Here is a 25677-nt window from a genome sequence, read left to right as displayed (position 1 = left end):
TGTATCAAGATTGATGCAAAACAAGTGAAATTTGACCTTTTTAGAGAGGTTTAGAAAAATAAAGTCCAGGCGGACTCACCTCTGGGTAATTTGGGAACCATCAGTTCCATTTGACCTTTTTCACTGTAAACATCATTTTATTACTTTGAATTATCACTATAGGTATTCATTCCATCCAAATACAACTGTTGTAAAAAAACAACAAGTCCCTTCTTCAGAGGTCCCTCTGTGCACAGAGGGACCTCTGAAGAAGGGACTTCACGCAGTGCCAAGGTGTCTTCACCCTCTTTTTGCCAGCATCATGGCAGTTCCTGCAGTACTTCCTGATACGGACATCTTTCCCATAAAACATGGGCCCGCATGTGAGTGGTGGGGGGGGTGGTGGAGGTGCAGAGCCTTCAGCATATTCCAACATTTCTGCAGCAAGCTGCTCCCTGAAAGTCTTCTGTGTGTGTGGCTTTGTCCTGCTGGGGTCACTCTTCATCTTGTACAGCTCCTTGTGGAGAAGGAAGCTGTTCACAACTGCAATGTCCATAAAATGGTAAAAAAAAGTCTTGTACCATTTCATCGTTTTGTGGAGAACGCTGTAGTACCCGATCAAAGCGTCAGACACATCCACGCCGCCCATGCTTTGGTTAGTCCAACACAGCGTCAGGAACGGGAACAGTCTTTGTCTGCCACACACCAGCCTGGAAGTTATATGGCCATTTCTTCCTCCAGTAGTCCGATCGGTTGTGAACGGTGACGAGGCCTGAGAAAATTATAATAAGTTGAGGAATGTGAGGGTGAGGCAGGTGTGGGCTGGGTGAAAGTAGACAATGCTGAAGCCATTTCATCCTCATCTCCATCACTATGAAAACAAATGTGGAAAAACAAAGAGATTAGATTAATTCCTGTAATTCCTGTTTCCTTGGCAGTAAAATGCCATTTTGAGTGTGTGAATGCAATACATTTAGTGACTATAGATGAACACTGGCCTATACTTTTAGTAGTGTACATTACATTACATTACATTTAGCAGACGCTTTTATTTACTATATGAATAATCGTACACCAAATAACTAAGTAATAGATAAAAACAGAGAGATTACATACCTTTCCCGTGGTGGAATTTCATCATCAGTCACAACGCTCCGGGTTCCGTTCTGGCTGCAGGAGATCCTCGTCGTCTGACTCAGAATCAACGGGTAACATATCTGCATCGCTGACAACATTAGTCACAATTTCTATTGCCTGTAAAGTAGTAAGCATCTCTTTCCTGCAAGCCATTATTTGACAAAAGTCAAAGTATAGAAAAAGTCCTAAACGCCAATCTTGTAATCTGCTCCGTTATCTGATGTCCGCTCTGTGCGCTCTGGGTCCTGCTGCAATTCCTGTTGTTTACGTACTAAACACGGCGTAGAGTCTACTGCGTAATGGGTCTGCTGCTGGCATTCATACTCTATACTTTACGCAGGACCATATAGAACCCATTGGTCGATTTGAGTGATTTACACCTTTTTCTTAACCATTAGATCCAATAGAATCCGATGGGCAGTTCCCAAATCCACGTAAACATTTTCATTGCGGATGTAATAGAGAAGCAAACGAAGCATATCTGAAAGTACAAGCCTTGACTGCAAAACTTTATACCCAGTTTATTGCCATAAATATGATGATGGATTATCAGTAAAAAATTCTACGTGACACGTGGATTAACCTTGAGCGGCGTTTTTATTCCGTTGAACACAACTTTTGATCACAAATCAAAAAAGGTAAGATATCATTATTGTAATATTTTTGAAACCGGATGTTGTTTACTTTCTCTTTTCTGGCTGAAAGCTCCGCAAATTCAACACACTCTCACTCCCTAAACGTCCAGGAGTGACGCTTGGTCAGGGTCCCGAGGCGTCCAGTTGTGACGCTCCTAGGCTCCTTCAGCTTCATAAAGGGACGCAAATAGCTTTCAACTGATTGCTATGTATTCCCATCTGCGGCGGGATTTGACGCTCATGGAAGCACGGCATTCGTTTGTGTCGGCGGCATTTAAAGGCAATGTGAGCGTCCATTCCCATTGGATAACGGAGAATTGTACACCCGGAAGTAAGTATTCCCCTTACTGTCGATTGATTTGACAGTGATATCTCCACTACTCATCAACTCAAAAACACCAGATTATCCTTGTTAATTAAACGACATTGATTGGTTTAAATTGTGTGCAATGCTTTTGTGTTTTTCCCCTTCGATTCGGAGAAACAAATCCTACCCTACCCAGAATCCCCAGCTATCGTTTAGGACTACACCATGTGCTCTGTTTGACAAACCCCGTGATTAGTTCTCAAGCTCTGTGATTGGTTGACCTCCAACTGCATTCCATATGGAAAAAAACGTTTCGTAAAAGATAAAATCATACTTTATTCAGCAGTGCTTGCTTTACTCTTTGAAAGTCATCACATGAATGCATTGTAATGAATGGTTTGGCTGCATTAAATATTACACATCTGTCGTAGTTCTTTATTTATCTACAGAGATCGGGCCTCAGAATAGACCGGAAACTATTCTTTTACCGTTCGGTTTTAATTTCACAATAAAGTTAGTAGTAATAATTTGTTTTGATATTATTGTTTTGTATTAACTACTAGACCGCTGGGTCATGTTAAGACCATCTTTTCTGTGTTGCTGTGGGTTTTTTACATCGCTTTTGTGTTACAAATATCAAAACAATAATTAAATATATCCGTCGTAAACTAAACCAGAAACAGCAGTATATTTTATTTTGTTAACACTGTAAACTTGACAGCTTTTTAACCCGCACCTCCTGCTGGTTAAAGCACGTTATTACACGTTTAGAGTAATTGCAATGCAGGAAGATTGTGTTGCTTTTTAATGACTGTTTTAAAATGCCTTTTTCTTAATGTATTTCATTTTTGTAAAGCACTTTTGAATGTGTTATATTTTATGAAAACATTTAAATATTAAGAGTATATACCAAATAGGAGGAAAGTCGAAGGTCAATGATAGAAATATAGAATAGAAAATATCAAGAAGATACTGTAAATGGTATCTAGAATAAAACAGTTTAGTGCCGGATGTACAAAGATATTAATAGGAGGATGTGCAAAACAGACAAACTAATTAGGCTTTATTTAAACATTAAAGTATCTTTATTAAGCCTGACAAAGTACTTAACGTTTAATATATTGCATGGTTTGTTTTGGGACTTGACAATCAACTTTCCTGCAAAGCTAACTATGTTGAAGCACTTATTTTAACCGATATTATACATATTTATTATACTCTTATAAGATGTATGTAGATAGTATAAGAAATGTGCAGAATATGACAGTTTAATGGTGGAGGTATACACATATTGATAGATCTCTTGTTGATGAACCTATGACCCAAGTTTGTCATCATTGCATAACTACACCGTAGTTGTGTATATGATATTTCAATAAACCTTTGAAAATCTTGAAATCTTGAAAGGGATGTGCAAAATAGCCATTATATACAATTTTTGATGAACAATTAGAGAATAACGAGTAATGAATATGCTTTATAGGGATCTGCAGATAAATATTTAGCCTTTTCAAGCACCCACTACCAAATATCTCCTGATTGTTGGCACTTGACAATCACCTTCACTGAATTTTACTCAGGTGTAACTAAAGTCTGATTTAAGGGTTGTTTATATTTCACATCATTAATCCAAATCTGTAAAGTAATTAAAATAAATGTAGTGGAGTAAAAATACCAGGTTAACCTTAAAGAAAGCCCTCAGGGTTATAAAAGACCCCCATCACCCCAGCCACAAACTGTTCTGTCTGCTGCCGTCTGGCAGGCGGTACCGCAGCATCCGGACTAAAACCACCAGACTCAGGGACAGCTTCATCCCACAGGCCATAAGACTATTAAACACCTGAACTTTGAAACAACATCCATAACATTCATCTGGCTGCTACTTAGAAATTATTTATCTGATATATCATATTCCAATCACTTGTATATAGACTCTTATTGCACTATTTCACTTTTTACTATTTTACTATTTTTCTTTTTGTATTTACTTGCACTATTTTTTCTGTGTATCTGTTTTTTTGTGTTGCACTGTTGGAGGAGCCTGTGACCTAAGGGGGGGGGGGGGGGGGGGTAGGACACGTTCGAGTCTTGATTTGGATAGTGTGCCGTCGATGGGTTTCATTCCATTTCAAAGTGCTGTTTGACGCGGTGTAAACTTTGCGCACTGCCACTCCAACATCCAATCACAGAGCTTGAGAACTAATCACGGGGTTTGTCAAACAGAGCACATGGTGTAGTCCTAAACGATAGCTGGGGATTCTGGGTAGTGTAGTGTCTTCTGCCATCCTAAACTCAGAAAAAAATGTTGTTTCTCCGAATCGAAGGGGAAAAATACGAAAGCATTGTACACAATTTAAACCAATCAATGTTGTGTAATTAACAAGGATAATCTGGTGTTTTTGAGTTGATGAGTAGTGCAGATATCACTGTCAAATCAATTGACAGTAAGGGGAATACTTACTTCCGGGTGTAAAATCCTCCGTTATCCAATGGGAATGGACGTTCACATTGCCTTTAAACAGCCGCCGACACAAACGATTGCCGTGCTTCCATGAGCGTCAAATCCAGCCGCAGATGGGAATACATTGCAATCAGTTGAAAGCTATTTGCGTCCCTTTATGAAGCTGAAGGAGCCTAGGAGCGCCCCAACTGCACGCCTCGGGACCCTGACCAAGCGTCGCTCCTGGACGTTTATGGAGTGAGAGTGTGTTGGCAAATTCGGGGTCGTACAGTGATGACACTACATGTATCGAATCTGTGGAGTCTCAGCTTTAATCGGATACGAGTGAGTGCTGTGCAAAAGTCCGTTAGCATTAGTTAGCATTTTTTCGCAAAATGCTAATTCAAATGCTTGGTATTACTCTTGTGTTTCTTTTAGCTAAAAATGGTTCATATCTTCAGTTAGCTGAGATTATTTCCGTTAATCTGGTGCTACACATTAATAGTTTCATAAATGTTAAGAAGCCCTGAGACATTGTCTAAAAAAAAACAGTGGGAGGGGTCCAAACCTCGTCTTAAATGTTCCAGACTGAGACTCTTTCTGAATTAATTCAAAAGATTTGTAGAACCTTATTCTTCTATTCTCTATTTAACAGGGCTTGAGTGCATGCAGGTGTCTTATAAAAGAGACCTTTTAATAGTTGTCTGGTATCCTGCCTGCAGTTCCCAAAGAGTCAGACTTTGGTTTTAAAGACCAGCTTTTATCCATCAATGTGCATTTTCATGCATGAAGTTTATTCTTTAAGATTCCCTACCCCAGAGGGAGGTTTTTTCCACATGGTGCCATGCAGGATTGTGCTTGTTTGTGAGCTCCCTTCACAAATAAAACACGTTCCTTCTTCAATCTCCTCCACTTAAGTTGCTCTCCCTGCCAGAGTTCTCCCTCAGCTATTTGTTTTTCATTCAAATGAGCAGTTGTTTGCTGCTGAAGCAACTTTTTTTCATTCATGGCCTCTGCAATCTTTAAATACATACAGATCTTCATGTGGTTTACATATAAAACTGTCACGTCTAAATCTCGTAAAACCAAATATGTTGGATTAAAGAATAAAGTTGTTTATGTTGGCGACGATTTTGTCTTTGTTTTGCTATAACCAGTCCACCAAAATAACAGGCATTGCATCACAGAAGTGTAGTACTAGATCATTGTGTGTTTGGTTTTTTTAAATCGTTGGAATTCAAAGATTTGGTTTATGTTAGAATTAAAATTGTTATTCATATTATAATATACTAATTAACTGAAATCTGCATTAGAAAGGGTCTGTCTTGGTATTTGTCATCCCCTGGATTATCTCCAAAAAATGTCATATCTTTATAATATAAAAAATGTCATACAACTATAACATATTTTTTTATAGCTTATTTCCACTGACCCCAATTGGCCTTAGCTTCCTGTGGAGAGATAGACAAATAACTTGTTTTCAATTTCTAAAACTAAATTAAGTTTAGCTGATACAGTAGTAGAACTGAATAATGTTTGCTTGACTGGATAAGGATAGGTCACAGTCATTATGAGGATAAATAGGTGTGTGTGTGTGTGTGTGTGTGTGTGTGTGTGTGTGTGTGTGTGTGTGTGTGTGTGTGTGTGTGTGTGTGTGTGTGTGTGTGTGTGTGTGTGTGTGTGTGTGTGTGTGTGTGTGTGTGTGTGTGTGTGTGTGTGTGTGTGTGTGTGTGTGTGTGTGTGTGTGTGTGTGTGTGTGTGTGTGTGTGTGTGTGTGTGTGTGTGTGTGTGTGTGTGTGTGTGTGTGTGTGTGTGTGTGTGTGTGTGTGTGTGTGTGTGTGTGTGTGTGTGTGTGTGTGTGTGTGTGTGTGTGTGTGTGTGTGTGTGTGTGTGTGTGTGTGTGTGTGTGTGTGTGTGTGTGTGTGTGTGTGTAAAATGACAGTTCCAGGTTAAGAGATCTGTTCATCTGAATAGAGAGCATTGATCTGTGTGGACTGACAGAGAGGATCACCATGTATGGAAACATTCAGCAGCTGCTCTGCTCTTCCAAGGTGTCTGTGTTTAAGTCTGGCTGCCGCTCCCGGATTCCTCTGCAGTAACTGTTTTTAATCAAATACTGAGGAAAAATAAGGATTTGGAGAACGTACTCAAGTGCGTAACGTGTAAAAACTGCTTTAAAAAAGGAATATAGTTACCTGTACTAATTATCAAGTAAAGCTTTTTTATGACCTTATTTTCAGAATAAAAACATTACAATAAAAAGAAAACAAAAGATCTTTCTTTAATGTTTTATTCCAGAATTATTTACATTAATGTTTTTTCTAGGGTGTTGTGGGTGAGTGTGAAATGAGTAGCATGACTTTATGCATGTGCACAGTTTGCACTTACAGTATAAGAAGTAGATGCATCGTTTCAAAGTTCTCAGTCTGGCATTTTGGCCGTCGCTATCTTGGCTAGCTAGCCAGTTTGGTTAGCAAGTTGCATCAATAAATCATGCTTGTTCTGATGTTAATTGGATTGCTCATTTTAGCGACTTCTCTTAGACTTCTATACAATCTTTTTGTTACTATTAGAATGAATGCAGGTTTAGGCACTTCCACCCTGCCTCAGACCCAGGGATTCCCACCGGTGCATGCTTGTGTGTCCTCATGTGGTGCATTAGAAATAACATTCACAGTAATTCTGAGAAAATATCATGTGCGGTGAGTATTATTTGTGCATTTTTCGTTTTCCAGCAGCAGTTGAGGTAGTAGCCAAAGCTAGAGCAACAGACCCATTGTCTTACACCTGTAACGAGCGGTTATCTTCATAGGTGCCACAAAAGTGAACAAGGAGATTGTAACTTTTCCATTAAACTAATATCCCTCAGGTGGCCATAAATACTACAAATACAAAGTGCTTTACAAAAATAAAAGACATTAAGAGCATTAAGAAACATATTATAAAATGATATCTAGAAACACTCATTTAAAAGCAAAAATAAAACATTTGCGGAGGGAGCCTCATCTGAAGCGCAAATGCGGCGCACCTACAGTGTAAGCATGCCACAGTGTTGCCGCTGCGAGGCTCCACTAGCACCCCCCCTGTGGCTAAATGTAAAATAAGATGGACCTTTATTAATCCCCGTGGGGAAATTCAGTAGTTCAAACAGCAACAGGGTAAGGGTGAAAAACAAGATAGCACAGATTCACACAGATTAATACAATCAAAAATAAGATCAAAGATAAAAATAATAATAATGTACTTGAAATTCTCCAGAGCTTTTACCCATTTTTGGGTCAAAAAGCCAAAAAGAACTCTGCAGCTAATCACATCAACTACTATAGAGTGCTGACACCACACCTCTGGTCTCTGATGTTGACCATGCTGGCCATGTTTCAGTGGCTGGAAGACTTACAGCACACATGTTATTGAGTCACTGTCCTGTGTAGACCTGGGGGTTTTAATGTTTCAGAGCAAGGCAGATTTGACAGATTTGACTTTTTAATCACATCGCTAATGGCCAGCAGATGGGGGTTATTGGATTCTCACAAAGTATACAATTCATCCTGTTGATCTGGACTATAATTTAAAAAGCATGGCCTAAAAAAATATTTAATAAACAATAAGCATCATCTCATCCTCACTGGGTGTTTTGCCAAACTCCACCCACGCTGTGTCACATTTGGCTTTTGTTATCTGAGTTTTCCTCTCCACTACCGTCAGCATCTTTCAGCACTGAGTCAGGCTGTTACTTTTCCAACCATCAGCAACAATGCTCCAAACTTTGCTAAAGAGAATGGTCTGACATTGAGCAATAGATCAAAACTCTCCTGTGAAGAGGTGCCAAGCCACTGAGAACAGGAAATATGATTTGGTTTGGAGTTATTGAGTAGAAGTCACAGGTTCTGTTAGCTGAAGATGAAGTATTTTTGTATCCATTGAGCACATTTTACTTAATATTAAAAGACATATTGAGGTTAGGATTTAAATAAAGAAAAACATGCAATTTCTCTGCTAACTCAGAGTGTGGCTACCAGAAAAAGTACTGATTTATATGGAGGTAGAAAAATGAAAGGCTAGGAAACGTTTTTTTGTTTTTTTGATATAATAACTTAATGTTCATGAACTAAGTAAAACTGTGACTGCAGACTGCGTGGGGCCTCACCTCGCGGAAGGGGCCTCATCTTGCGGAGGGTTCTTCACTTTGCGGAGGGAGCCTCATCTGAAGCGCAAATGCGGCGCACCTACAGTGTAAGCGTGCCACAGTTTCCCCACTGCGAGGCTCCACTAGCACCCCCCCCCCTGTGGCTAAATACACAGGCTACATTTAGAAATATATGCAGTCTGTAGGTAACAAGTAATTTATAGGAACAAACACATTTTTTCTGATCGAATGACGCAGGGAACAATAAACCAACCATTAGTGCACTCGTATATCCACTCAGACGCTCAATTTACCACGTCAACAAGGACAAATATTTAAGACAAGATACAAGGAAACAAACATTTAACAAACATCACGATCAACAGACATACGAAGACTCCTTCCAATTTGATAAGATACAGTATTATGAATGTTACAGCAATAAGTATCTAATATATCTTGATCATTTGTTCTCACATGTAACCGTAGAACTCCTTGTTCCTGGAGAAGCACCAGTTTGTAGACTTTTCCTTTGTGACAAGGCTGATAATAATGTTAACACAAAGCTGCCAAAATGAATATGTCCATGCTACCAAGCATAACATCAACTAATCAGAATTGTCGGCCAGCATTCTGACTCACCACATCTCTGTTTGATGGATTGGTTTATGGTTTGTTGAGCTGTAAACCTTTAAGGTGAGTAATGCGTTGGACATTTAGCTTTAAAATGTCCTCGGCTCAACAGTTGTTTGTTGAACATTTTGTGAAATGTGCTTTTTGGCTTTTGTTTCTGTGGGAATGATGAGTTGTGTAGGATATGGTATGGTTAGCTTAGCATAAATACTGGAATCAGGTAGAAACAGCCTGGCTTCATCCAATGTTACATCCACCAGCAACTCTGCTGCTTTTTTATGTACCAATATATAAACAGAAACATAAAAATGACCATTTAAGATGTTAGGAGGAGAAACGTATCAGAACAGTTTATCCATCTGCTCAGTATTTCTGCTGGTTGCCATATAAAGTGAGCCAATGCTCTGGTTTTGGTCTTTGAGCAGACTTGATACCACATTTGTCTGCATTTATTTATGAACAGTGTGCAAACCCTGTTTCAAGCCAGGCTCAATGTAGAACACAATTTTCCAATAAAGTGTCCTGTCCCAAGATGTACATTCAAAAAGTGCTTATTACTGCAGCAATATTAACTGTGATAGAAGATACCAATAGGCAGTAGAGCTCCAGTAATCAACCCTCCTTCAATGTCTAATACCACCCTTGGTCAAAAGCTATTGCACACAGTGCAGTGTTTGTTTAACTTGCCTAGCATACCAGATGGCCATATTGACACAAGGAAGCCATGGTATTGCAAAAAGTCCTATTATGTTGCTTGACAACACTGCTGCTGGAACAAAAATGTTCCCAATTTGGGATAAATAAAGTATCTATCTATCTATCTATCTATCTATCTATCTATACATACATACATACATACATACATACATACATACATACAGAACCATCTTCTGTGATGCTGTATGGACCCATACAGTAAAAAGTGGTTTTCACTTTCTTGTGGAGTTCTGTTTATTAACTACAATAATTGATCATGGACTCAAGGATACATTCAACAATGTTTCATCAAGAAACACACTCATCTCTTTCTTTGTATGTAGTCAACTGCTGTTTTTTTGTTTGTTACTTAGAGACCTAAAGACAAAGATTGAAAAAGAGGACACCAAGAGAAAGTTGTTGGGGAACCAGAGCAGTCTGAGTGAGTCTCACTGTATTCGCTGTCTGGAGCCCTTCAAGTTCCTGGTGAACAGCAGGCGTCAGTGTCTGGACTGCCAGCTGCACGTCTGCAAGTCCTGCAGCCTGTACAACAAGAAGGAGCACGGCTGGGTGTGTGACCCCTGCCGCATGGCCAGGTAGGAGAGGACAAACAACTAATTAAGCCAGTAGTTAGTATAAAAGGAAATTTGAGGAGTGCAGATCTGGATTCAGTACGTATGGGTGCTAATTTCATGATCTACTGTTCCACTGTGTACTAATAAAGTAATGGGGCCAATGATGGATGAAAGTGGAGCAAATGAGTTATCAGATTATAACGTTTTTATATTTGAAAAAGTTGTATCAACTGATACTAATGTTACACTAAATAATGTAAATAATGAAACGGTAACTGCTCTCATCTATAGCATGGGCCTTGTTCCACTGTATTTATTCACAACAAAACTATTTGGTAATTTATTTGCATAAACTGAACCCTAGTGTTATGCTTCAAAGTGGACACATACTTTGTTTGTTGTGCTTGGCAGCTCAACTAAGGTCTAAATATGTGTTAGAATGCAGTAACAATGCTGCAGCATGTATATACAGTATATAGTGTATACATACACGTTTTTTGGAAACATGATTCAATTCAACCATACCGCTGCAGCTCCATATGTTACTGTATCCTATAGTTTGCTCAGATGTGGCTGAGCTCTGCCAATGTCTGGTAAATATCATGCTATGCATCTCAGACTTAGACCAGCACTCACCATAGCAGCCAATAATGTCTTACATTTGACAAAAGAGACATATCCAGTCCCTGTGTGGGACATGTGTTTTCCCAGGTATTTTCAGTTGTATTTGTGACTGATCTGTGTTTAAGTCTTTAGTTCCTATTTCCTTTACCAGGGTCCTCAAGATCGGTACTTTGGAGTGGTACCACGAAAATGTGCGTGCCCGCTTCAAGCGCTTTGGCAGTGCAAAGGTGATGAGATCACTCTTCAAGAGGTTGAGCGGGGACCACAGTGGCTCTCAGAATGACTTAGAAGGTGAGTTTTTAGTATCAAGATGCCGTTGTCTGTGGTTTTCTGTACAGAAAATAACCGTGAAGTTGTGTTACTAAATTGGTTTCCAGGATTCTCCCAACCTAATGCGTGTGAGAAATGATTGAAATGCTTGTGTCTGGAATGCTTTAATCCTTGATCCATTTGTGCAAATCAGTATGTGGTACAAGTCCACGTGTTACACTTAATAAATGATGTCAGTGTGGCCCTTAAGCAAAGAGATTAACCCCCAGCTGATGAAGCTCAGCAGTCAAAAACTGGAGTTTGTCAGGGCAGCTGCCAAGTAGGAATGTCTATATAAATGAGAAGCGGGGCAAATCAAAGGTTACAAATGTGGTACAATGTCAGACCTAAGGTCAAGGTGACTTTAAAGGGGCAACCTTAACACATTCCCATCAGCTTCACTCATTTCTTTACGAGCCCTGTGGAGGTGCTGCAGGTCAGAAGTTGAGCTGCAGAGCATTGCTGGAAGTAGGCTCCAGCTTACCATAAGAAATCCCCCATAAATGAAAGGCTTCAAGGAGATTCAACAGCTGCATACTGCACCTCAACTGCATAGAGAATGTATAATAACCTGTTGAATTGCACATTGGCAAATCGTCGGCATAACAAGTGCATCACATGTTTGTGTCAGTTTACAAGCTAAAGACATGGACCTGTTAATGCATTTATTTTTTCGGAAATGCAGCATATTTTCCCAGTGGGCAACAGAATGCAGATTTGTCAAGTAAATGCGAGCAGCAAAGACTTCATTAGAATGAATGTTATAGCTTCTGCAGTCACTTGGGGCAAGGGGAGATTCTCATCTCACCTCATCATCATATAATATAACATTTTCATATTTTTGAAGGCCCTCAAGTTGCGCTCCACACATTTCGTGAATTTACTCCAGGTGGAACTAAAGTCATCCAAGATGGCAGCACGTCTCGTTCTGTGTCCGTATGTCTGTATGACTTGTGTGATTACTTCTAAGTTGTCTGGCGGACACTTTCAATTTTTCAACTGCTACATATCAAATCCTAATCGTAAATGTAGTATTGTGACTTACCGGCGGAAATACCGGCTACTTGGACTATTGGAGCCTGTTCAACTCGGCAACCGGACTACACATCGTTGATCTTGATGGGTCCAATTATTTTTCTCATCCTAAAGGGAAGTTCCTATCTTTTTGAATTGTGCACTGAACTGTATCTGACTGTTTTACGATCCCTACTGATCCAGTTTTTTTATTTTTAAACCAGCGATGCATCGGGTCGGGCTTCCTGTTTACATGTGACGTCACAACACGCATCGTCCCCAGCTGATCGGGTGGTTGAACATTTCCGGAACAGATTTATATGGGATTGACCCTGATTTCGTTCTGCACTAACTTGTCTTGTGGCGTGGAGCTCAAGAGTCTGCTGTTTTGGTTGGGTTCTCCACGTTTCGCGGGATTTTAATTGTGTCCCTGCTTTTGGCTGTTCTATCCCTTTCAATTTGGAGCAGCACTGGGGGAAGTCCCCACGGGACCGAAATATCCCGTCCATCACTCTCAACCCCGGTTTACCCAGGCCGGGGAACGTGCTCCTCTTGCAGTCCGCTGGGCACGATGTTGAGCCCCTTCCCTCTGATCCTCTCTCCCGCATCTGTCAAGTGCGGATCTGTGGACTTGGCCCGTCTGATTAGCCTCATGGCTCTACTAGACAACTTTATTATTTCTTCAAGCCATCTTCATGATTTTGTGTTAGGTTTAAACACTAAGAGAGAGCCGTCAAAAAGTCCACCTAGGCCTGTCTATAGGTGTCTAATTGTACTATTATTATTGTTGATTTCAGGAAATGTGCAACCTAACCCTGGACCAGATTCTTGAGTTAATTGTAACACCCCTGCAGATTTTAAATCTAGGTCTGGTCTTGGTCTCATTCATTTGAATGTGCGCAGTTTGATTGCTAAAATGGATATGATTCGTATTTGGGCACATTCAACCGATGCTGATATAATAGTGATATCTGAAACTTGGCTAACCAAATCAATTTCAAGCAAGGATATTTGCATTGACGGCTATAATAGGCGTCAATAGGACTGATCGACCTAAAAAGGGTGGAGGTGTTGCAGTCTATGTTAAATCGAAGTTTCATGTACAAATTATTCTCTCTACATCACTGACAAAACAATTTGAACTTTTGGCTCTTGACTTGGAAGTATCAAAAGCGCTCCATATTACTGTTGTTGGTTGCTACAGACCACCTTCAGCTGTCAGCGACGCTTTACTATCTTTAATGCAGCTTTTGTCCAGTCTTAACTATACTGAAATTGTCATTGTGGGTGACCTTAACTGGAACTGGCTGCTACCAGCATCTGATGATGTTAAAACATACTGCAATTCCTTAAATCTCTTTCAGATTGTTGGCAGTCCCACTAGACCCAATCTGAAATCTCCTGAAAAATCCTCCTTAATTGATCTAATCCTTACAAATGCTTCTCATAAATACACCCCTGCTTCTGCATTTGCAAATGACATCAGTGACCACTGTGTCATTGCCACGGTACGGAATACAAAAGTCCCTAAGACTAAAACCCTACACGAGCGCAATGTAGCATGGTCAAAAGCCAGGAGTACAGGTCTTGGACACTTCAGACAACCTAAATAATCCCCTTAAATTCTGGAAAACTATTAAATCATTAGGCTCTTTGTCAGCTCCAGAATACTTTTAACATTGTACAATCCAACATGAGTGATTTGAAACTTGTTTTAAATGCTGCCAAAACAAAGCTAATGATGTTCTCGAAAGCAAAACCCAAGGTCTTGAGCCTTCCTCCTATCACCACCTTGCAGGGGTCGGAGATTGAATCTGTGTTGCAGTATAAGTATCTTGGAATTATAATTGACAATTCGCTTTCTTTTAAACCACAGATTGTGGAACTCTTGAAAAAATTAAGAATAAAATTAGGTTGTTTTTTTAGAAACAAGTCCTGTTTTTCCTATGAGGCCAAAAAGAGACTAGTGTCTGCAACCTTTCTGTCTGGATTATGGAGATGTGGTTTATATGAATGCATCTTCTCAGTGCCTTCACTCGCTGGATACCGTCTACCACAGTGCACTGAGATTCATCACAAACCTCAAAACCTTGACGCACCACTGCAATCTATACACTTGTATTGGATGGTCTTCCCTGACCACGCGTAGACTGAAACATTGGCACATCCTATAAGGCTATTCTTGGTGCTTATCTAAGGATATACATAAACAGAAAATGCACAGGATCTTATCGGCTTCGCTCCAAGAACTTTTTCCTTTTAACTGTACCAAAGGTCCGTACTGAACTGGGGAAAAGGGCGTTCAGTTACGCTGCCCCTCAAGCTTGGAACCTGCTTCAAACTGAGCTGAAACTCAGAGAGCTGGTCTCATTAAACACACTCAAAGCAACTTTAACTGACCTTGAAGCAGGCCGCTGTGTCTGTAAATGCTTTGGCTAAACTTGGTGTATGACTGTGTTGTGATTGTGTGTTTTTTTTTTTTTAATTGTCTGTAACCATTCTTGGGCCAGGACTCTCTTGAGAAAGAGATTTTTAATCTCAATGAGACCTATCCTGGTTAAATAAAGGTAAAATAAAAATAAATAAAATAAAATCTCTAACGGGGATCCTTTCAGCTGTTCTGGTCGCTCACGTTTTCCTCTCCAAGAAACTTACTGTTGGTCTATTTCTTACATTTGTCCACCATCTGTCTATGAGAGCCAGTCATTTCCTTTCTCTGTCTCAGATAGTAAGCCGGAGGCTGCCAAATCTGTCACAGGCTTTAATCTCTCCCATCTTTTCTCTTTTTCCGGCTCTGGCTCTTCACAGCTTTGCCGAGTGTCACAGTCTTAGTTCCTGACAGAAGACCTCCAATGTCCTTAACTGACCAGTGTGTTGGGACATTAACAATGCAGCTGTACCTCTTCACACATTATTTCCTGAGATTTTAATGTGGTGAAAAGTCCTGTTTATGTTTGCTGCTTGTGTTTAAAGTCTGATGCAGTGACGGCATGAGGCTTTTTCAAAACCTTTCCGGCACTTATTCTCTCTTTTTTAAGTTGCTCACGTAGCATTGCCAATATCCTTTGGCCAAACCCAGAGCATATAAAACAAATGCTCTTGAAGCACACTTTATCAGCTTTACGAATGATTGTGCACAGCAGGGCTTCATGTGAGATCAGAGCATCAGGAGATCAATGAATTCTGAAGAGACAGGGCTCCTGGTAATGCTTTCGCTGAGTCACCCTGGAGGATTTTTGGACGGGGTATAAAAAATATAAAGTTGGTTTGCTGGCTTAGCCCAGAGGGCCTTGTGATCATCCAGTCACATGTGTCTCAATCTGCGCCTGGAATTGGAGGATTCAGTTGAGCAGAACGACGAGAATCAGACAGAAAGAGAGACAGTCTTCATGTAGAAACAGCGCACAGTGAGCACAGATGCATTGTGTTGTTGTTAGATACAGCTGAGAACATGTCAACAGATGCATCATGTTAAAAACCATCAGCCACTCATCACATGCAGACCTTCATGTGATCGCTTGGATTCAATTTCCCATGCATGACTGTACTCTCACTCACATTCTCTGGCTGTTCTGCTGTGGTCCGCCGGGCCCCACAGCTCGCATGGTGTCATTCTGTGTACAGTAGCTTTGTGCATGGGGAGATACAACACTGTTGCTAACAGCAGAGTCTTTGTTCACATGTGTTGCATAAAGGAGTTCAACTCGATTAGCCAGCTAACCTCAGCTCCTCTGATCATGGTGCTACATCTGCTTCTGCTTCTAATTATAGTTTTATGTGGAAAATAAGGACTACCTGAATTACTCCAATTCGCTGAGCTGTTTAGCATAGTTACTGAATTGCAAAATTGCAAACCTAACCTCATTCATTTTCATTTCAAAGTGTAAATAACACTAAATAGGTCATCCTTGTTTCATATTTTCTGTTTTTCAGACCCTCATGGATATGATACACAGAGCATACCTGAGGTCCACAGTAAGTAGACTGAACTAAATAACTATATTATCTTCTGACTTGATGTTTTAAAGTTTGGTGCTTTATGTGCCAAAGAAAACATACATTGGTCATTTTCTAAAATACTTTTCTTCTACTATAAAAATAAATAATGTCAACACTATTGTAAGCATTGGGGTGAGAGTTCATGTGTTTTGAGCATGCGCAGGCTGTCCTGAAGTTGTGGAGAGTGAAAGTGAAAAAGTAATAAACGGAGGCGCTGTTTGTGACGCTCCACAAGTACAAAGTTCCTGAGTTTTTGTGATACAGAATTATCTTTGAAGCCCTAACACCTCGGACGCTACACTATCACTGTTTGGATACAAATCTCCGTACACAGGAAAAACACAACTGAAGTGTATTTGTGACGCCTCGCACTGTGATGTTAAAAACAAAACAAAATACGTTTTTTACGTCAACACTGAAAATTGAGCTTCTGAAAAATCTCAACGTGAGTTTTACAAAAGCTCAGTTTGCAGTAACCTTAAACGCTGTTTGGCAGTGGAGAAAAAGGCCAAAAACATGTAGAAAGAGTTAGATTTTTTAATTCCTGTGCACATACTATCAAAGCAGTGCTTTGAGCTAACTGCTAACATCAACATGCTAACTTCCTCTCAATGGCAATGCTAAAATGCGGATGAAGCACTGCGGGTTAACCCTGTTCACAATCTTACTTTAGTGTGTTAGCATGCTAGCATTGGAAAATTAGCACTTTACAAGTCTTTTATTCATTTTACAGTTATAATGTTATGAAGTTTAAACATTGACTATGCTAGAGAAAAAAGTCAGACAATCGTCTGAATTATCGCGACTCTTCTTTTGAAAACTGTCACATTTTTCTAGAAGTACTACATCAAATTGTTTGATAGATATCTGTTGACCTAAATAATTGACAGACGGACCGGCTGAATTTTCCATCCCTGTTGCTAGCATTGCTTAAAATGCTATTAAAACATGTGTAACAACTATTTACCCCAATACCTGTGCACAGGACTGAGACTCTTGAGCTCATATGTAGCAAATCACAGTCAACATATTTTAAATCACAGTCCTGCTGTGTGCTATTCACATCATATGCAACGGTTCTCAGACATTTTGCAATCATTTTCAGTGAGTCTGGGTGGTCTAGACTGGATTAGCAACCAGGCACGTGGCACTATATGCATCATGGGTTTGTTGTAATCTGGCAATATCCAAAATGTTAAGGTTCCCCTTAATTTTTACCATTTGCTGTCATGGTGAGGGGCCCTTTATCAATAAATATGTGTTCCATCAAATTGCAACAAACAGGATTCAAAGACCACACATTTGATTCCCTCAGGGCCTTTGAGGCTTAGTCCAGCCAAGTGTGTGGTCTTCTTCAGATCCATTCAGGACTCACATGTGTTCAATACCTATGCTGCTGCATGGTTTAGTAAATAATATATATATGTTTTGCAATTGAGACTAATAAAGACAGGTTGAACGATTGATACATTGCTACTGTCAGTTGTGGGATGTAACTGAATACATTTACTCAAGTACTGTATGTAATGGCGCGTTTCCACTACAGCGCGCAGCCCGGTTTAAGAGGGCTGTGACGTCAGCGGCCCGTTTGTGGTTGCGTTTCCACTTGGCCTAGTACCGGCCGGCTGGTCCTAATTCTCAGTTTTTCTGGCCTCATAAAATCGTGGGGCCAGGGCCAGAGGCAACCGGGCTGTGTTTGTGACGTCAACGCTCTCGGCTGCTGATTGGTCGGAGAGAATCGTCACAATCTGCGCGCGAGATAATCCATTTTTACAAACAGCATTTTTGTTAACGGAGGAGCTACAACAATGGCAAAGAAAAGCACACCATGGTCGGTCGAGGAAGTGACGACGTCCATTATATTGCAGATGATAAGGTCCAGCGGGTGCTCGACGGGACAACTCGCAATATCAAAGTCTTTCAGGAGGTCTCTACACAGACACTGGACTCTCCAACGGCGTTACTGGAGTCTGCATGGTACGTTTTTGCTAACGCTGTGTTATTTGCTTGAAAGCTTTGTGTCCCTGCTTTGTGTCCCTATCTGTTTTAAAGCTCACTTCTAACAAATAAGTCTATTTTATCCTTACATTTATGTTCGACAACCCCGATGGAGCCCCGAAGGCTAGCTAGGCAGATAGCATTAGCGAGAGCTATTGTTTGCTAACACCATATGTGCCATTGTTTACGTTCAGTTTGTCTTTTCTATAGTTGTTGTTGCTATTTATAGTATTGTGCTGCAGTAGTTTGTGGAATTTACAAGTCATGTTTCTGTTCTAGATGATTACATTGGGACTAGCGAGGAGGAACAGTTCCGAACAACGTCCTCTGCATCAACAGCACAAACCGAGGAGGAGAGGATCTGGCCCTGCAGGAACGGCAACTGGCCCAGCAGAATCAATGCCATGTCTTATCTTATTGCTTGTTGATAAATAATTGCACCCACCAGCGATCGCACAGAAAGATGGCATCATCTAGGCGTCCCTCTGCAGTCAGAAATATCATAAACACCATCGTCCACAAAGCACTGTACAGGGGTTTATGGATTTAAGAGAATACTTATCACAGTGAAACCTTTATCATCTGTTGCAATTAAAGCAAATAAGAGAATAAATACTTGGTTAAATAATACATTTTAACTCTTTAGCAGGACAACTCTGCATACTGTTTGAAATTGAGTTTGCTAGCTTGAGGTCCTCCTCTAAAACATAACATTACATAATGGTATTAAGAATACATGATAAATACATGTAGAAAAATTACTCAATTGTAATACCCTCGTTGTGCTAGACTCAAACACATTGCTTATATATTTCAAAGAGAAGAGAACAAAAGAAAACACCTATACAAAGAGAGCGGTGCACAGCGCTTAATATTTACTTGCACTATATTTCTGTTGATCTGGGTTATTGTGTTGCACTGTTGGAGGAGCCTGTGACCTAAGATGTTCATTGTCATAACTACACTAGCTATGTTCGTATGACAAAATAAAAAACCTTGAACCTTGAGGCTGTGTCTTTCAGACAAACCATCATAATCATATTATTTTATGCTGTGGATACTTTAGCCTCCATCCATGTTAACAATTTTTTACACTTACATTTATGAATATAGTTCTGTTGTGTTTTACACTTTTGTATTTATGTTTATAGTTTGCTTTGATATTTGCTTAATTTATTAGATTATTATTATGGGGGCAGTACTGGTGCTTGAAATTCAAATATTTACTAAATAGTCAATTCTGATAACATTTTTTTGGTTTAAATAATTTGACAAACACATGTATGTGAAAAAGAAAAGATGTATTTATGTTCAATACAATACAATGAATATTTAGGTATTACACGTAGGTTTTCCTCAGGCATCCTGAAGTTCTCCACCCACTGAGTGTGTGAAAGATGGAACAATCACATTCCACCACTCGGTAGCTCGGTCGGTAACTTCTGAAATACACAAACAAAAGCATACATATTTTAATACGTAAAAGTGGTAGCTACAATTAATTAAATACTTGAAATACTTTGGTCGTATAGGGAGAGTGAGCCTAAACACATTGCTAGTTAGCGAACGTTAGCTTACCAAGTAGCATTGTAGTTAGTAGTGATTCGAGTCGTCCTGTAGTCTCTGCGGCGTAGGAGGACTGCCCGAACTCTCGCGTCAGCTTCTTCTATACCTCGTCTTGCTATACGTCGCCTCTTTCGAAACAACTCTTGTCTATTTCTTGTGATAATAAACCACACAGCAAAAAACAAGCAAACGATCGCTTTCACATCTCCATTGTTGTGTCGCATTGAAGATGACGTCACGGCAGTTTTAAGCAGCGTCGCTCCGCCTACACTGTTACTATAGATACTGACCCGGTTCCTAAACTGTAATGGAAACGCGCCACAAAGTGAGCTGGTCCTAACGAGGCCGGGCGCGGCCAAAGGAGGCCGAGCGGGGCCGAGCGAGGCTGTGTAGTGGAAACGCGGCATTAGTGAAATGGAGGTACTTTTACTCCAGTACATGTTGTAGGAAAATGTTGTACTTTATACTCCACTACATTTATTTTACATATTTGTTCCTAGTTACCTTGGCAATTCAGGTTACTAATACAAAATATGAATCAACATACCTTATATATTATTATAGGTTAAGCTACCCAGTAGTTTAAAAAGCAGTTCAAATCAACCCCACTTTGACCAATTGCATCCGAAGTGATGAACACATTGATAATTGAAATATATTTAAAAACATTATTAAAACATATCTGGTGCTTAAAATGGGCCATTCTGCTTGATGAGTACTGTTTTACTTTAACTTAAAGGGGACCTATCATGCAAAATGCACTTTTGTACATCTTTTATACATTAATATGTGTCCCCGGTGTGTCAGGGAACTCACCAAGTATCAGAAAACACAACCCTCTCTCTTTTCCTCCATACCCAAATCTCTAAAAACGGGGCTGCAACGGAGCTGATACAGATTTGAAATTGTTCTGACGTCAGAAACAGGGAGCTCCGCCTATATGGGCAACTCTCCACCTATCAGGGGAATGGGGGGTTGGGCCACGGCCACGGCCACGGCCATTGCCGCTCGAAAGCGCTGGAGACGCTGTAGTACATATGCCAGGCCTGTAAGTGGCGCTGTAGTCTGACACAAAAGCAGGGAAGAAGACTTCTCACAGAATCAGCCCTTGCAAAAACAGGACTGGAATAGAGCAAATAGAGCGAAATGAGGCATGGCTAAAATGCATGATCTGTTTGGTATTTTGAAAAAAAAACTTCACAGACATGTTTTATATAGGTATGGCCCTACAATATATTATTCAAATATAGCATGATAGGTCCACTTTAAGTACAATTTCGAAAGCAGGACTTTAACTTGTAACTGAGTACTTAACACTGCAATAGTGCTGCTTTAACTGTAAATAATTACTTACTTCTTCCACCTCTGACTACTGTAGTCTGGGAACATTCAGGGCTCGCCTGGATTGTGTTCACATTGACATATCGAGAGAGAGAGAGAGAGCAGAGCCGGGGAAGCTTTAGTCAGAGGGAGTTGACAAGGTTTCAAACAAGGGTGTTAACTGGGCATCTACCAATCAGAGGGTCGGTGGTTCCACCCAGCTGCTCCTAGTGCAGACAGTATTGAGGTGTGTGTGAGTCACTTTGGATAAAAGAGCCAGCTAAATGGCATGACATGTAATACAGTGATTCATGTTGGAAATGATAGAGAAGTCGTGCTGTAAGTGTAGGCCCACTGAGGCTGAGCTAATGTGACATGTTGTTCTGTGTGTGCTTTCAACTGTATCTGTGGAGCTCCCTTTGCTCCTTCTTCTGCTCCTCTCTGCAGTTTATGTTGTTGGCCAGTCTCTCCTTCCTCTCTTTCTGGAACTGGAACGTAGAAATGCAACTCTCTCATAAAGAGGGACTGAAAACACACCACGTTGCTTTTCAGTCCTTGTGCTGTAATTGTTCTACCAGATGGAAATAACATAGCATTTGAGTTGCTGCAGTATGTTGCACAACAATCTACATTAGTTGTACCTACTCTACTTTACTCTAGAGTTCTATTGAAGGAAGTGTAAATCTGTACTTAGGATGGTGAACTCACTCTGCATTGTGTGACTCTATGTTTGCTAAGAAATGCATGCGCACAGAGAAACGCCACATGATTCTCTTTAGAAAGCTCACTTTGTTGTGCAGTATATTTGTTCAACTCTGTTAAAGCTTACGGTGTTTTTTCTTTATCAGCAGATGGATATGAGGAGCACAGTATGGACGCTCCAGAATCACCGCGCTACAAGGAGGTACGCCAACTCTTTCTTATTATTCAGAGAGTATGTGCTTTAATATTTACTGCTTAACCTTTCTATGAGAATAAACTTAAAGGTGGGGTAGGTAAGTTTGAGAAACCGGCTTGAGATACACTTTTTGTTATATTCCATGGAATGCTCTTAACATCCCGATAGCAATGAATATCTGAAGTGCTTTGACAAAAAATCCATTAAAAAATATCATCTGTGGAAGCCGTAGTACTGTAAAAAGCACGACCAATCATTTAAGCCGGCCCGGCTAAAATAACTGGATGGCCTACCTGCCTGTCAGCCTTCCATCTGTGCACAAACTTATCTCGTGCCCTCATTGGTCATGTGCGCGTTCGTGTGTGTTGGAGGAGGGGCTCTATAAGGAAGTGGCAGATTTTTTCCGGTTGTGTATTTTCAAATTCTAGCGCACTCGAGCTGGTTTCTCCAAAATTACCTACCCCACCTTTAATAAACAGGCAACTTGCAGCTTTTTTGATGGGTTCCCACATTTGAGTGAGTTTGTGGCCAGCAGTAAGCTGGCAATGATATGCATCATTTAACAAGAAGCAGAAATCAATGTGTCCTCAGAAAGCTGAACATTACAGCTCTTCTGTTTTTCTCTGCAAATTGATATTGAGACAAAATAGAGCCTAACTCACAAGATAGGGGCTCTATTCTCCGCTCCTCACACCAATGCTGGAATCCTAGCCACTTTGGCCTGTAACAGGCTGTGGTGGATCCAGCTCTAGCTGCCTGGATAGACTGAACAACGCTGTCAGACAATCCACCCTGTCTCAGCCTGTCCCTCTCAGGAGCCAAGACTGGAGAGGACGGCCCAGAGTGGGTAATGCCCCGATTGCACTTGTCTCTTGAGAGATCGCCCCCCAGAACTGGGGGATTGCCCAGGGCAGCGATGGAAAGGCGTATAGCAGCTTCCTTGGCCATGGCTCGTGTGCAAACGCGTCCACCCCCAAGGGCGGGTCGTCGCTCAGGGCCATGGAGAACCACAGGGCACAGTGGCTGTTGCGCCGGCTGGCGAACAGATCCACTTCCGCTCTCCCGAACTGGGCCCAGATCTGCTTCACCACCTCCGGGTGAAGCGTCCATTTGCCTGGCAGGGGGCCGCCCCTCGACATGAGGTCGGCCCCCCTGTTCTCCAGTCCCGGGATATGGAGGGCTCTCAGAGATACTACTGTTTAACATTTTGGGTTACTTAATGTTACTTCATGTTAAGGCTAATAAAAATGACAAGGCTAAGGCTGTAATGCTAACTAACGTGCTTGCTACTAGCTACTGTAGGTAGCTAACTTGATCCAGCCACTCCTGGTCCTTTCATCAGACGGGAAGCGAAAGAACGAGCAAGACCCATTGCTGGTATGATAACAACCTGGTACTAAGCACACAGGCATCTTGTTAAAGTTATCTTATTTTAGCTATCTCTATTTTAGTGGAAGAAAACAATTGTGACATCAGTTATGAGTGACATCACTTACGCGACTCTGGGATTTGTAGTCTTTCTAGTTGCGTATTTTTCATAGTCTTATATTTCAACAGCTTTACGACAAACTGTGACTTTTTTGACATGGAAATGATTTTTTAAGATTGACAAACATCATATGTGTAATTCATGGCACAATTCAAACGGGCTCGAAAGATAAGTTTTCTCTCTCCATTGACTTCAATACATAATTTTTCCGAAATAAGGTCCCATGGACCGGAAGTAGATGGGCGTGACTTCGCCACTCTATATAAATCTCAGTAGGTGAATGCTTGCATAGAGGGTAGTACCTATAGAGTCCAGTAGAGGGCGGAGCCTGTGAGAGTTATAACTGAGATTATTGTTTTTGGAGCAAAGAAGGACCGATTAAAAGTAATCGCAGAGCTTCAGTCGGCAGACTACAAAAGAACTAATAAAGCTAGAAATCTGGGTGTAGTGATGGACTCAGACCTGAATTTTAACAGTCACATTACAACAATTATTAAGTCTACATACTATCACCTGAAGAACATATCTAGGATTAAAAAACTAATGTCACAACAGGATTTAGAAAAACTTGTCCATGCTTTTATCTTCAGTAGACTCGACTACTGTAATAGTGTATTCACAGGGCTCACAAAAAAATCTATCAGAAAGCTGCAGCTGATTCAGAACGCTGCTGCTCGAGTCCTCACTAACACTAAAAGAGTGGATCACATCAGTCCGGTTCTGAAATCTTTACACTGGCTTCCAGTCGGCCAAAGAATTGATTTTAAAGTACTATTGCTAGTTTTTAAATCACTAAATGGTTTAGGACCAAAGTATATTAACGATCTCCTACATAATTATGAACCATCAAGGTGTCTCAGGTCTTCTGGAACGGGTCTGCTCTCGGTTCCAAGAGTAAGAACAAAACATGGAAAAGCAGCGTTTAGCTATTATGCCTCGACAATCTGGAACAAACTGCCCGAATCATGCACGTCCGCAGAAACTCTTTTCAAATCGAGACTGAAAACATATATTTTTGCCGCTGCTTTTAATTGAGCAGTTCATATTCGCACTGCAGTATGCCATTTAAACATGTATTGTATACATGTTGTGTTTATTTGTATTATCTTTGCTTTTAAATGCCTGTTGTAAAATGCCATTATATAATGTGTTTTACTTGCCTTGCCTTGCCTTGCCTTGCCTTGCCTTGCCTTGCCTTGCCTTGACAGAGTTAACTAAGGTTAGGCACGGTCCAACCGGCACTGGCAGTGATGCATTATGGGTAAATACCAGGCTGTCATACGTAATCCTTACTTAAAAGAGCTGGGGCCGAGTAAAGAGAGCCTGTAGAGCATAATGAGATGGTAAACAGGGGCACTGGGTCCACTGGAATTGGTCATAAAAGTGAGACTTGCATTGTTTAGACCACAGGCTCTGGGTAATGAGAGAGCTAAACTTTGTTTATTTCCAATCACTGCAGCGGCTGCTCGGTACAGAAAACTGGCTCCTGGGCTCTGCTGGGTCCACAGAGCTTTGCCTGTGTTTCCAGTGTGACTACTGGTTCTGTTTATATCTAATATGATTGGACTTTTGATGGATGTTCAAAAAAGAGGCTTCCTGCATCTCTCGTTTGGTTTTCACTTAGACATAGTGCCCTCTACTGGTCCAAATATGCACTGGCTTCTGTAACCCTTCACTCAAGCTCGTTCCTGACAATTGCACCCACAATGCACTGCAGGGTGGTAGTAGGAGTCTGCAGGGTGCTGAGGATTATTCAGTAGAGAGGATCCTCTATCTACAGCACAGGGTTGAACATGTATGGGTCTTAAATAAGTTTCTGTCCTTCCAGGTTACAGAGCCCGTTTGTCCCTCACATGCAACAACATCAGTAACAGCAAAGCATCTGTTTTTTCTCAGCAACCCACTTACAACACTAACTGCTGTTCTGAAAAA

At 40.7% G+C, this 25677-nt stretch overlaps 1 protein-coding gene across 5 annotated transcripts in view; it reads left to right on the top strand.

Moving 5' to 3' along the window:
* mlphb (melanophilin b) overlaps positions 1–25677 on the top strand; it is a 68981-nt gene that overhangs the window by 10984 nt on the left and 32320 nt on the right. For 3 of the 5 annotated variants that reach the window (XM_034134723.1, XM_034134718.1, XM_034134720.1), the window contains exons 3-6: positions 10328–10549; positions 11304–11443; positions 16409–16450; positions 22207–22262. In XM_034134723.1, coding sequence (XP_033990614.1) covers positions 10328–10549; positions 11304–11443; positions 16409–16450; positions 22207–22262 — 460 coding nt within the window. The remainder of the gene's footprint in view (positions 1–10327; positions 10550–11303; positions 11444–16408; positions 16451–22206; positions 22263–25677) is intronic. The other 2 variants (XM_034134721.1, XM_034134722.1) reach the window with 2 other exon arrangements.

Source organism: Trematomus bernacchii, unplaced genomic scaffold, assembly GCF_902827165.1.
Source record: "Trematomus bernacchii unplaced genomic scaffold, fTreBer1.1, whole genome shotgun sequence".
In the NCBI taxonomy this organism is placed as follows: domain Eukaryota; kingdom Metazoa; phylum Chordata; class Actinopteri; order Perciformes; family Nototheniidae; genus Trematomus; species Trematomus bernacchii.
Note: the sequence above shows the minus strand (reverse complement) of the source record. Positions and strands in the feature narration are given on the sequence as shown.